A 12,048-nucleotide genomic window follows, 5' to 3' on the forward strand; every position below is an offset into this window, starting at 1 on the left:
GAAGTATCTCAGAGATAGGGAAGGAAAGCTGGCTGACTACGTGTAATTTACCCAAGTGTTAAACGCACTGCATATCTATTTGCTTCCGAGGTTTGTTTTGCTATGGTGAATCCAAGTAACACTTGTACTATTGAGGGTAGCTGCTTGCCTATGCAATGGAATATCTCGTCAACTCGTTAAAAGATAACAGGGGCATCATCGTGGTAGTGTCAGTCATGTAAATGTACATCAAAGGGGCCGGGAAATAGATGCAAGGCACACTAAAACTAGAGTATTCACAAATTCATCTCCGAGTCTCCGCGCCTGATACATAGGGCACCTAGACGGAAACTCAGACCGACGACAAGTAGGTGCAGAAAGACGGCAAGGGCCTGGGTTTGAATGCTGTGGGCTCTTAAAGTAAATGCTGCAGAGAGGAGGAGAGGGTAAAGGATCCACGGGTTAACGGCCAGCGGCGAACATGGATGAAGAAGGGATATGACCTTGACGAGGAAGAGAGTGAGCTCTAAGACAGACGATGATGGGAATGGGTTAAATGCTAGGTAATTAAGGAGAGGGAAGCGGCTCGGTGGGGGTGGGAGAAGATGATGCTGGCGGATTGGTTGAGGCTGGGGTTGCGGATCGAGAAGCGGTGATGATTCGTGAGGGGGTCGGGCTGGGGATGACGGTGATGGAGTAGAGTAGCGATGCCGGATTATCTTGTCTTGGTCTGGGACGACAGAAGGACTCTCCCCTGGATTGGTATCAGACACAGGCGCCGTATTACTTCGAAAATGACTAGAGTCAGACTTCGAGTCGCGTCGGAAAGATGTTGGATTCCGGCGCAGATTTTTGGTGGGAGAGAGTGCTCGCTCTACTGATGGCTGCTGGCTATCCAATGGGCGGATTCGAGCCCCAGGCAGGTCAGACTTTCCTGTGCTGGTTTTCCTGAAGCGGAACTTTTCATTGGAGTTGGCACCGACTTGAATGCCATTTAAAACGTCATCAGCAGAGGGCCTGCGGTCGGGGTCAACCGAGAGCAAGCGCTCTAGGAACTTATACAGCTTTTCAGGGAGGTCGGAGCGGATAGCTCGTGCGTGATCAAATCCGGCCCAGCTCGTGATCTCTGCACGGAGCTGATCCAAGTCCTCCTTTTCTTCGTTTATGATGTCGGCATTGGTGTATGGGAGAGCTGCAAAACATAAAAAGTACAGGATCATTCCGAGGGAGAAAATATCAGACTTGAACGTAAAATTGCCAAATGGTCCGTCAGGATATTCTTGGCGAAGAACTTCGGGTGCACAATATGAAAGAGTACCGGTTGCACCAGTCGACTTGCGCATTGCATTTTGAGACTGTACCTCACCGAAGTCGCTGACCAAAACTCTAATGCCATCATTTGTCTCGTGGAGCAGGCAGTTGTGTGGTTTCAGGTCACGATGGATGTATCCGTTGGCGTGAAGATAACGGAGTCCAGAGGTGATATCACGGAAGAAAGAATAGATTTGATCTAGCTGAAGCGTCCGAGCTCCTCCAAGTTTGGTTCGAGGCTCTGGTTCGCCTTTGGATTTGCGGCGAAGGCGATCCTTCAATTGCTGCGCAGTGGTGGAGGTTTGCACAGAGCCACAGATATAATCATGCAAGTCACCGGCATTGCAGTATTGCTGTAGGATAAATGCGCAAGGCACACTCGGGCCGAAGGTACTTATCTTTGCATTTTCCAACCAAACATGACGGTACGAAACAAGATTCTGGTGCGAGAGATGCTGTAACAGCTGCACTTCGCCCAGAACTTTTTCCAGCCACTCGTGATCGTCGCCGACAGGGACTCGCTTGCAGGCATAATGGCCAAGGGACACACTATCCAGGACGTGCTTCACTAGTAGGACCACCCCTTTTCCACCTTTGCCTAACACTCGTTCCTCCACAAAGAACCTCTTGAAGTAATCTGGACTGAATGCGGCAGAGGAAATTCCCTGCGGGGGCGGCTGTGGCGACGAGGTAGATTCGGCGAGCCTGTTATTGTTAGGGCCACGAGGAAGTGCGGGCTGAACAAGGCGATGGCGTGGAGAAGGAGGGGTCGAGGATGTTGCGGAGCTGGGGAGGCTATTGTTGAGCATGTGAAAGTAGTTTGGGTTAACGAATTCGCCTTCGGGTTCAGTATCCCCACAATGTCGTTCTCTACCATTATCGCGCATTGAGCGATGGCAGAATGGGCAGTCGGCCAGCTCCATATTGTCGATGTCTTCATCTGACGTATTGCGGAGAACGAGCTGCTGAGAATCATGGTCGAAGACAACCACAGAGTCATTGTGCCGCCTGTCGAAGTTAGATAACTCGTAGCACAAAGTTGGAGACCACTTACAAAACAACATCACGGTTGGCCCCATTATAGGGGACCATAGACATATCGGCGGGCATTCTGGCATGGATGTGAGGGAATGAGAATGCGAGCTGCCATCGATGACGATGTAGGCCAAGGGCGGTGAGGACACGGTGGTGGATAGCGACCATTCGGTCAATATCTCTTCCTTAACCTTCCTTACATTCCTTGTTTTGCACTCTTTCATGGATAATGAGATAAAAATGGAGACTAATTATATCAAATCCCAGCACAACTCGAGATTGCAGTCCAATGGCGACCCAATTCGGGAATCATCACGAAAACTGAAATAGCCACACTGGCGGCTATATACACTATGAGCCCTGGAGTGGGGTACAGTTTACACGACACACACAGCCTCCAGCTCTGGATAATCACCTCAAATACACAGAACACCAGTTCCTGCCCGATTGAATCCCGATGGACCCGATTTCTATTACCAGTCTTGTAATAGAGGTCAGCCGTGTGTTATCGAGTTTGATCAGATATGCCAAAACGGTGCAAACCGCAAAGTCCGAAGTGCGCAAACTCAGCGAAGAGCTCTTTGCTCTAAAAGGGATCTTGGAACACCTGTCAGCACAGGTAGATGATAGCCCCAAATGCGAGGAATTAGAAACAAGCCCATTTGACCGAGATGTCTTGGCGAGAGTGTTGCATACAACGAATGAGTTCCTCCAATCTTTACTGCTGGACTTGCAAACGGCCGAGACCAAGTTCAAGCGCCTCAAGCAAACTCTGAAATGGCCATTTACGCAAACACAAGTTAGCGAGCATCTGATCCGCCTGGAAAGAGTCAAATCGTGGTTGATACTGGTTCTCATGGCAGACCATAATTCGGTGGATCGGGACATGCAGCATGAGATTCGTGATTTGACAAACACGTTGAAGGAAGACTTGCAGATTCGAGTTCAAGAGCGGAACCAACTTGCTAACAGAGAGCTTCTGCGATGGATAGCTCCCGTGAACCCCGAAAGCTCTCATCTGCGGGCGTCAAAAAGGCATAGAAATGGAACTGGCAGATGGTTTGTCGACGGCCACTTGAAGACTTTTCTCAATAAAGACGAAAATCGGGCTTTCTTCCTTTTGGGAAAATGTACGTACCCATTGCAATATCTAAGACGTATGACTGATATAGTTGTGAAGCCGGAACTGGGAAAACTACGCTGTTGTGAGTCCCATTTCGCAATTGGGTTGCTTCTTATATCTGACGTCCCTAGTGCGCAAGCTGCCGACGAACTTACTTATATGGCTTCTCAAGGCCAATCCATGTGTCTCGCTTATTTTTACTGCACAATTAGCGATTTTGCCTCCCAGGATGCAAGAAATGTTCTAGGATCACTTGTGGCACAGCTTACGGGCACAGTTCCTTCAATATTGGATGAGATTCGGTCTGTTTACAACAAAGGTCCAAAGAATCAGGCGCATAGGTTCCCCATCGAATTGTCTGTTCTCGAAGCTGCCATCCTCAAGTCTGCTTCTGAAAAGACAAAGGTTGTCCTCATGGTTGATGCAATCAACGAAAGCCATGACATGCAGCTCCTCGAAGCATCCCTTGTCAGGCTTGCCAATCTATCTACAAACATCCGCGTGATTATAACCACTACAAGTACCATGAGTTCCATCAAGCACCACAATGCATATGTCTTAAACATAAGCGGAAAGTCGCGAGGGGACATTGATACCTTCATCAAATACAGACTTGAGACCGATAATACGTTGAGAAATTTGGCGCCAGATTTCCAAGCGGAGATTGAATACACCCTCCTTCGAAATGCCGATGGCTCGTCAGTACAGCGTCGACCTTACTATGCTTTCGGTGGTCTAATTATTTCTTCGCAGATTCCGCTGGGTCCAGCTCTCTCTGGACAATCTAAGCACGCAGCGATCTGTAAGGGCGATGCGACAGGCCTTACGGAATCTCCCAGGGACCTTACGCGAGACATATGCAAATATGTTGGAAAGAATTGCCCCTGATGATTGGAAGGTTGCTCATGAGGCCCTCTTTTGGCTCAGCTTCACCAAACAGCCTCTTACTCTGAGGAGTCTCAACGAAATCGTAGTCACGGATGAGACAAGCAAGACACTTGATGAGGATATGATGCTTGTCCCACCGCATATTCTCCTTGAAATTTGTCAAGGCCTCATCACTGAGGACCAAGACGGCTATCTAAATCTTGCACATGCGTCTGTCAAAGATTTTCTAACGTCCGATTGGATTCGCTCATCTCGAGTCCAATATTTTGCCCTAGATCCTGCAACTGCAGACCAGAAAGCCATGCACAGCTGTCTCACGTACCTATGTCTGGACAATTTTGCACGGGGATACCTGACATGTCCCGAAAACCCATCCAGAGTACGAGAGGATCATCCTTTCATGGCCTACGCCGCAAACTTCTGGCCACAACACGGTGCTGCTTGCGACTTTGGGGATCCAAAGCAAGACATGGTCCATAAATTCTTTGCCACGAGGTCTCTTCCCGGCAGGGGGAATTATGGCATGTGGATGCAGATGTTGTTGCGGACAACGGCTGGTTCAAACACGAATGATGCTGTGGCCATTGACGGAACGCATCCTCTATACTACGCTGCCTCGTTTGGTATGGTTCCAGTCGTCAAGTCTATTCTTGCTTCCGAACCAGACATCGATGTCAATGCCCCGGGTGGCCGAATTGGAGCCACACCTGTGTGGATTGCCAGCCTTCGCTTCAATTTTGAGGTTGTGGATATCCTCCTGCGTGCTGGAGCTGATCCGTCCATCCGCGATCCAGGTAGTGGGCTTAATGTGCTTGATCTTTTGAGGATGGTGCCGACCCGTCATCGGAACTACCACGGTCTTCAAGCCATTTTAGACCGTCCAGCGCCTTGGAAGGATCAACTGAAAAAATGACGTGGAAGTGAGTACGATGTTGATAGAGATGCTCAGTTAAGATGGATTTGACCAATATGTCGCTATTTTCTGCCACGTTTCTGTCTCCAGTCTCAATCCATGGTTGAAGAGTGGAGAGAACCACAACCAAACACATGTATGAACCTCCCGAGGTCCTACCTAGGTACTTTCCACGGGTGTCTCAGCCGCGGCAAGGTTGGATTAGTATAGAGCATTGTGTACGAAGATACCAATTACATCTAATGTGAAGGACTGAAAGGTTAAAGGTTCTTAAGTGAGAAATATTTTCATTCATTTTGATTCCTCATCGAATCGGGTATCTGAGTTGGAGCTAGTGACTGATAAACACCAAAACTCCTAGGGTTGTACAAATTATGTACTGGGATGCTCACGATTAATCACGCGGCTTTTGGATGACAGGCCCTCATCAGGCCTGGGCGACATGTCGCAAGGCAGCCTTCAAACTTCTGTGCGATAAAAGCACATGGCGAATGCCTTATGGAGAGCCAAGTCCGCTCATGGGGACATGTGGAGTTATGACTCGGCGAGAAGCTCTGTTGTTTCAAGAGCTAGCACAACCGATCTCACGGGGGCAGACTGTCTGTTTTTTCGTAGGGCGGAATGGGGATGACACTCGAGTGCCGTAGAGAACACTAATGGATCAATCACTCCTCCTCGCCACTCTCCACGTCGCTAACCTCCAAGTTGGCGATCGAATCATTATCGCTGTCTTCGGGATCGACGGCCTCGTCCTGAGCAGACTCAGACTCGGCCTCGGCATCCTTGGCAGCGGGCTCGTTGTTTTCATCCAACTTGCGCTTGCGGGGCATCTCGCCAAGTCGACCTTCACGGCCCTCGACACCCTCGACAGTCTGCTCATCCTTCTCGCCCTTCTCACCCTTTCCGGTACCCTTGGGTGGGGGTGTGTACCAAGGGATCTTTCCACGAAGGAAGTCGTTGATCACCATCTTGGCGACACCATCCAGATCGGCCTCACCTCCCTTGAGGAGACGACCACCCTGGCGAGCAAGAAGTGCGAGCCAGTCGAGGTAGTTCTCCTGGTGCTTGATACCGTAGGTGCGCTCAAGGTGACGGGGCAGGACACGGCGAAGAACAGCCGGAATGTATTGCTCTGGGTTGTGGACATTCTCCACTCTGCAGACACCACGGAGAAGTATATCCTCCTCGGTATCATTGGCGTTGGGCGGGACCACACCAGGACAATCGATGAGATAGATTCTCTTCATCAGGGTGATATACTGCCACACCTTGGTTTCACCCGGAATAGGAGCAACTGTGCACACCTTCTTGCTTCGCAAAGTGTTGATGATAGAAGACTTGCCCGAGTTGGGGTAGCCAATCAAACCGACAGACACCTGCTTACGGTCGGAATGAAGGGACGAGAACTGGCGAAGCAGTGAAATCAAAGAGCCCTTGCCGAAAGAGTTGTTGATATTGGCATGGAAAGCAAGACAAGGGTAGTCCTTAGAAAGGTGACGAACCCAAGCGGCCTAGTCAAAGATGCAAAGTTAGCAACCAGTCACCAGCAATGAATGAAACATTGTGTAAAGGCAGAATGTGTGGGATGTTACTAAGAAGTCTGCTACAAAGCCACCAAATAGGCAGAAACAGACTTCTACTCAAAAACAAAACACAGCTGGCCCTTTGCGACAGGCTTTCAAGACAAAAGCAAGTCAACCTAGGTTCATAACGAAATTCGGTGCGGGCCAGTGTTAATATACCAAAGCTGTAACAGACGGAATTCCATTGAAACAAGCACAACCGAAGTTGTGCACGACCGGAGTCGCAGGAAGAGGCCTTGACTTAGCGATGGAACGGGGGAATAACAAAGAAAGAAAAAAGAAAAAAGGAAGGAAGAACAGCAAGAACGGTGTGATAAAAAGATATTTAAAGGGGGAAATGATGGAACTTACAGCAACGCCAGTGGGGACGAGATCACACTTGTTCAGAACAAAGATCAAGTGCTTGTGTGGTGCCTCCTCGCGAATGTACTTCTCAACACTTCTGCAACGGGTACCTTCGGGATCACGGGAATCCAGGACATGGATGATGACATCAGAAGAATCGATGACCTTGTAAAGTTCGTTCCAGATACGCTTACTCTGTCCCTTGGAAAAGACAGATTCACGAGATGTGGTAAGTAGACCCAGGTCTTCGGCCGCGGCAGTGTCATCGCCACGAACAATCGCACTTCCATCAGCATGAGTTCCCTCATCATTCTTCTCGATGAAGGAGTCCTGCATCTTGGCTGTGTGGCCAGCGAGGTCTTCGAGAGATGATACGCCAAGCTTGACGCGCTTGCGCTGAGCCTTGGGGCCGAAGGTATCATTGAAGGGAGCAGTCTCAATGGCCATCTTAGCTTGGTGTTGCTTCAGGCCGTTGACCTTATCATTGTCCCGAATCAAGCTCATGGGGAGCTTGTTGGTCTTGAGAAGAACCTGGTACGGGTCGGAAGCACGCTCCGCAACAGCCTCACGGAACGAGCTTAGAGCCTCTTGGGAAATGACGCGGGAGTTAGCAAACCATTTACGGTTTGGCTCGATGCGGGCTGTGGGCAACTCTCGAGATTGATAACTCGCGGCGACTGTGATGTCACCTTGTGCGTTGCGGCGCGGTGTGCCATCCTTGAACATGTTCAAGGTCTTGATCTTCTTGGCATCACTGGAAGGCAAATTAGTATTGGTTATTGGGCAATAATAGGCATTTTGGCTGAGGCTGTACATACCGGTAAAAATTTTCACCTTTGGTCTTGACATTTCCCATACCATCGTTGGGCTTCCCCTGCCGCACTTTACGTGCGGCCTCCTTCTTTCCCGTACCCATGATAGCGGTTGTGGGTTGAAATATGAAAGGAGAAGTAAGTGCCTGACGAAAAAAAAAAATCGAAGGCAAGACCAAACACAGAGAGTGGCAGAGTGCAAAGAGAAGAAAAAGGAAAATAAAAGGCGGCGAAGGAATTATTTTTTTTTGGCGCCAAGACATTGTGTGCACGGGCCAAGGGAAAATCGCTTCTGTTTCTTCCGACTTACTCGACCGCGTATCCTCCCTATTGTACGGCAATCAATCTCAGGTTACATCCCGGCTTAATTGAAGGTCGTGTCTTGACCTCCGATTCGACTATTTACTTTGCAACAAACCCCTGCCAGTTTTATCACTCCCCGGAGTGCCAGGGTTGAATTGCGCCGCATGTCTGTCCTCCGCAATAGCCGGACTGCCACTGTGCAGGTCCGTGGATTTGCTTCCTCCTCCAACCTTCGAGTCGGGCCCGAATCGCCTCACTTCGTCGATGTGCCGAGAATTATCCAGCCCACCAACCCCCGCAAACCTCATGTCAGGGGTACTCTACCCGTGCCTCGCGAGCTCTTCCCGGCCCGCCGAGCGGACAAGCCCCGGATACAATACCTCAATGCAGTCACACAGCTCCCCAAGACGGAACGGGTAGTGAGCCCAAATAGCAGCAACCCCGAGAAGCAGGAATGGAAGCACAAGATGGCGGATCTACGGAGACAGAACCTGCGGGACGGTCTGCGCGACCTGTACTCGCGCAAAAGGTCTGCGGATTCAAAGATCATCAGCCGCAGTCTTGAGAATCAGAATCGGCGGGACCGCATTCTTCAGCAACCCGAGCGGGAGGACGAGCGCCTCACACGCCCATCGACCATCGAGGCGATGATGCCCCACAAACAGCCAGTTTTGCCCGACCCCAACCGCGAGGAACGCCTTGCGCTCTCTCGGGCACGCCTGGAAGCCAAGCAGGCACAGAAAGAGATTGAGCGGAAGGAGCACCTCCAGTCGTTGTATGTGAATGCTCGCACCTTCATTACAACTGAGGAGCAGCTCAATGCTGAAATTGACCGGGTATTCCCCGAGGGCGAGAACCCGGCGTGGCGCAACGACCACCAGCCCGGCGAGAATATCTGGAACCTGGGTAACCCTCCGACTGTGTTCAATCTTGCCAACAAGACCCGCTCCAACGAGGCTGCTCGCTGGGATGTCTCTCAGGAACGTGTTAAGAAGCTTGGCGAGGCGCTTACTGGAGGTAAGCTGCGAGAGTAATTGTTTTTCCTTTTCAGCATCATGTACAATATCTATCAGACTATCGCATTTCAAACCTCAAATCAAGGGGACCTTTGAGGTCCTTCCATTTTCTCAAGACGAGTTCCCGCTGCCTTCGATCCAACGTGAGCAAGGTCCGCCTAAGAGTGGATTCAACCGAATAGCGACACTATACCGAAACAAGAACGGTATAATCCGAGCAGAATAGGGAATCCCGTCTCTCTAGCCAAGTGGCACAACTTGATGATGTTGAGAGCTTTCCCTTTCCCATCTAGTTCCATAAATCCAGTATTGCTGTAGACGTTTTCTGCTCTCGGTCAGGTTAAAGTCTGGCAAGGTGGGTACCACATGCGGAAGCTCCTAGCACCTCGATGACGCAGTTCTTCAAAAGACCTTTAATGTTATATTCTAGACCTTCCAAGGTTGGACAAGGAAGAGATCACAAGAGACCACAATAGACCACAACAGACAACAAGAGGCAAGTGACAGCAAGAGATAGGAGACGAAAGACAACGAGACAGCGGTGGAAGTGGAACCATGAGAAGGAACCTTGTAGAAAGTGCCCTCAGAAGATTATTCGGACAACAGAGAGCTATCTCTGTGAAAAAGGGCCAAAAATTATGCCCAGCTCCCATAGGTCAATGGAGAGTCCAGGAAAGTACAGTCTGTATCCACAGAGGCCGAGGGAGGAATGTGGTCCAGGCCTCGACATGCTTCGTGCCATTAGACCGGACCGTGGTGTCCTAATCTGTTTCAGACTAACCTGGACCGCAGCAAAGATCCGGAGCTGAACTCGGGAACCACGATGTGCAATGTGGACCCGGAGTGGTGCGAGGAAGGAAGAAGGAAGAAGACAGAGAAATTGCGGGGAGAGGGGGTATTTATATTTTCCAGTGGCTGAAGGCAGGAAGGAACGGGGGGGAGGAGTTTTGACTAAGAGGGAAGGCACCTGATCTGGGTCACGTTTGATCATTCCATTGCAGGACAATCTTGGAAGTCAATAGAACAAGGTGTATACATGGTGCACGACTCCAGAATGTACGACGATTCAAGCACTAATCCAGCAATGGTAACAACATCACATCACTGGTATTCTTCATTGCATACACGATCTTCCACCTCCCCACCGCAGCCATGACTCGCAAGATTGGGCCAATGTCTTCAATGTTTCTCTCGGGCATTATACTTCTCTGGGTGCCATCTTGTTGTAAGCTCTACCATAAGTGAAAACATCAAGGCCTCTTCGCTAACAATATCTATCTTACTCCTTCGGTTTCATCCCAGATCACAAGATAATACCTTGCCTACTTGCTTCTCGACGCTCTATAGACTGGCACCTCCCCGGCACCTGGTACGTGTGCCCCGAGCTGCAAAAGCGTAACGCTATGTTCTGCCTAATCGGATCCATTCCCTCGGGCTTTGGTGGTGTATTGGCTTGATGGAGGTGGATGGACAAGCCTGGACCGGTGGACAGTGGATTTCTACTCGGAGGTTATGGCCGCCCCGAAGGTTTCCTTCTTGAGAAATCCCATGCTGATCAATACAATACAGCTTGCAGACATCCTGGCCCGCCTTTGGGGCATCGTCCCCTATGCATTCCTATTCCCTTCCTAGAAAGAGCCCCCAATTCTGGGATTCGTCAATGAAGTCAAAGCCTCCTTTCTCGTTGCCGAAATCGAACGTGTCTATGCTGTCTCTCTCTGTGTGTGATTAAACAACTTGCAAATGGCAAGGACAGTGAAGTCTAGCATACACCATCCTATTGGTGTTGACAACCATGACCACCTACTCCATTGCAGACTTCCTGTCAATCATGTCGGCAAAGAGTATGGGATTTTCCGTGGCGAAGGCTCAGTGCCTCATTGTGTCACCATGGGCTGATGCCGCAGTTGGAATGTCTATCCAGGAATCCACTCGAGCGACAGACATGTGCGTGTTCCCTTCCTTGGTGGAAATGCTCTTGTTAGGTTTCTCGGGCCTGGGCATGTTGGGATGTCTTGAGAATCTGGCACACCTGTGCTCTGGGGCTTTCTCGGCTACTATTGCTGGTGAGTGAACTGCTGTGGTGTGTCTTCGTTATGGCTTGACTGGCGTACGAACTCTCTAGTATATTGGCAAAGGTAAGAACCTTGACCATCGACTATTGCGCTCCATTGCATACGTCTCTAACATATCCTTGCCCTAGCAACAACATCCACGGCGAATAGAAGTGAGCCGTCACATAGCCCGTACCCATTGATGGACGCGGTCTCAAAGGCATTGTTGGAACAACGGTTTCCGCTTAAGGCGCACTAGATTGCCGACCTGCTCTGCTCTGCGTTATGCTAGCCAAGGCCCTGGACATCTTGGGTGTTGGTGCACTGATGCTGGAACCCTGTCATGGGTCGATGCTGGCGGAAAGCCAATTCAAGGACAGATTGTGTTCAAGTATATAATTGATGAATGGCCAAGTACTATAGGAATGTGTTTACTTCTTTCTCCTGTTTATTCTCGTTACTGTCTCGCTAGGTTTCTGGCTTTGCCTTATATAGCTAGCAACCATCAGCTAGCACAATATGTGATGCAACAAGAAAACTTGAAGCCGTCAAATTGCGTGTTCATCCTGATGATAGATTGATGATGAAAGTGTTGGCATAGCAAAATATGTAATTCTGTCCTGAGGCTACTACCATCCATCGTGGGAATGTCAACATATGTATTGCCCACCTGTCGTCTCATACCG

At 49.8% G+C, this 12,048-nt stretch overlaps 6 protein-coding genes across 6 annotated transcripts; 4 read left to right on the forward strand and 2 right to left on the reverse strand.

The window, feature by feature from the left end:
• Positions 1-275: 275 nt before the first annotated feature.
• On the reverse strand, positions 276-2,400 carry N7489_004320 (protein kinase IKS1; the record flags this gene model as incomplete). The annotated part of the gene is made up of 2 exons (XM_056710072.1): positions 276-2,298; positions 2,345-2,400. The coding sequence occupies 2 exons, from the start codon at positions 2,398-2,400 to the stop codon at positions 276-278; spliced, it is 2,079 nt and encodes a 692-aa protein (XP_056568493.1).
• Positions 2,401-2,782: 382 nt separating this feature from the next.
• On the forward strand, positions 2,783-5,249 carry N7489_004321 (uncharacterized protein; the record flags this gene model as incomplete). The annotated part of the gene is made up of 4 exons (XM_056710073.1): positions 2,783-3,455; positions 3,506-3,530; positions 3,580-4,146; positions 4,202-5,249. The coding sequence occupies 4 exons, from the start codon at positions 2,783-2,785 to the stop codon at positions 5,247-5,249; spliced, it is 2,313 nt and encodes a 770-aa protein (XP_056568494.1).
• Positions 5,250-5,914: 665 nt separating this feature from the next.
• Positions 5,915-8,252, reverse strand: N7489_004322 (putative GTPase NOG2; the record flags this gene model as incomplete). Its single annotated transcript, XM_056710074.1, has 3 exons — positions 5,915-6,760; positions 7,184-7,931; positions 7,996-8,252. The coding sequence occupies 3 exons, from the start codon at positions 8,250-8,252 to the stop codon at positions 5,915-5,917; spliced, it is 1,851 nt and encodes a 616-aa protein (XP_056568495.1).
• A 204-nt stretch (positions 8,253-8,456) lies between these two features.
• On the forward strand, positions 8,457-9,326 carry N7489_004323 (uncharacterized protein; the record flags this gene model as incomplete). The annotated part of the gene is made up of 1 exon (XM_056710075.1): positions 8,457-9,326. The coding sequence occupies one exon, from the start codon at positions 8,457-8,459 to the stop codon at positions 9,324-9,326; it is 870 nt and encodes a 289-aa protein (XP_056568496.1).
• Positions 9,327-10,460: 1,134 nt separating this feature from the next.
• Positions 10,461-10,765, forward strand: N7489_004324 (uncharacterized protein; the record flags this gene model as incomplete). The annotated part of the gene is made up of 2 exons (XM_056710076.1): positions 10,461-10,533; positions 10,656-10,765. The coding sequence occupies 2 exons, from the start codon at positions 10,461-10,463 to the stop codon at positions 10,763-10,765; spliced, it is 183 nt and encodes a 60-aa protein (XP_056568497.1).
• Positions 10,766-11,103: 338 nt separating this feature from the next.
• Positions 11,104-11,621, forward strand: N7489_004325 (uncharacterized protein; the record flags this gene model as incomplete). Its single annotated transcript, XM_056710077.1, has 2 exons — positions 11,104-11,374; positions 11,512-11,621. 2 exons carry the CDS (start codon positions 11,104-11,106, stop codon positions 11,619-11,621), a joined length of 381 nt encoding a protein of 126 aa, XP_056568498.1.
• Between the last annotated feature and the right edge of the window lie 427 nt (positions 11,622-12,048).

The sequence above is a fragment of the Penicillium chrysogenum genome (assembly GCF_028827035.1).
Source record: "Penicillium chrysogenum strain IBT 35668 chromosome Unknown utg000002l_segment0_segment0, whole genome shotgun sequence".
Taxonomy (NCBI): Eukaryota; Fungi; Ascomycota; class Eurotiomycetes; order Eurotiales; family Aspergillaceae; genus Penicillium; species Penicillium chrysogenum.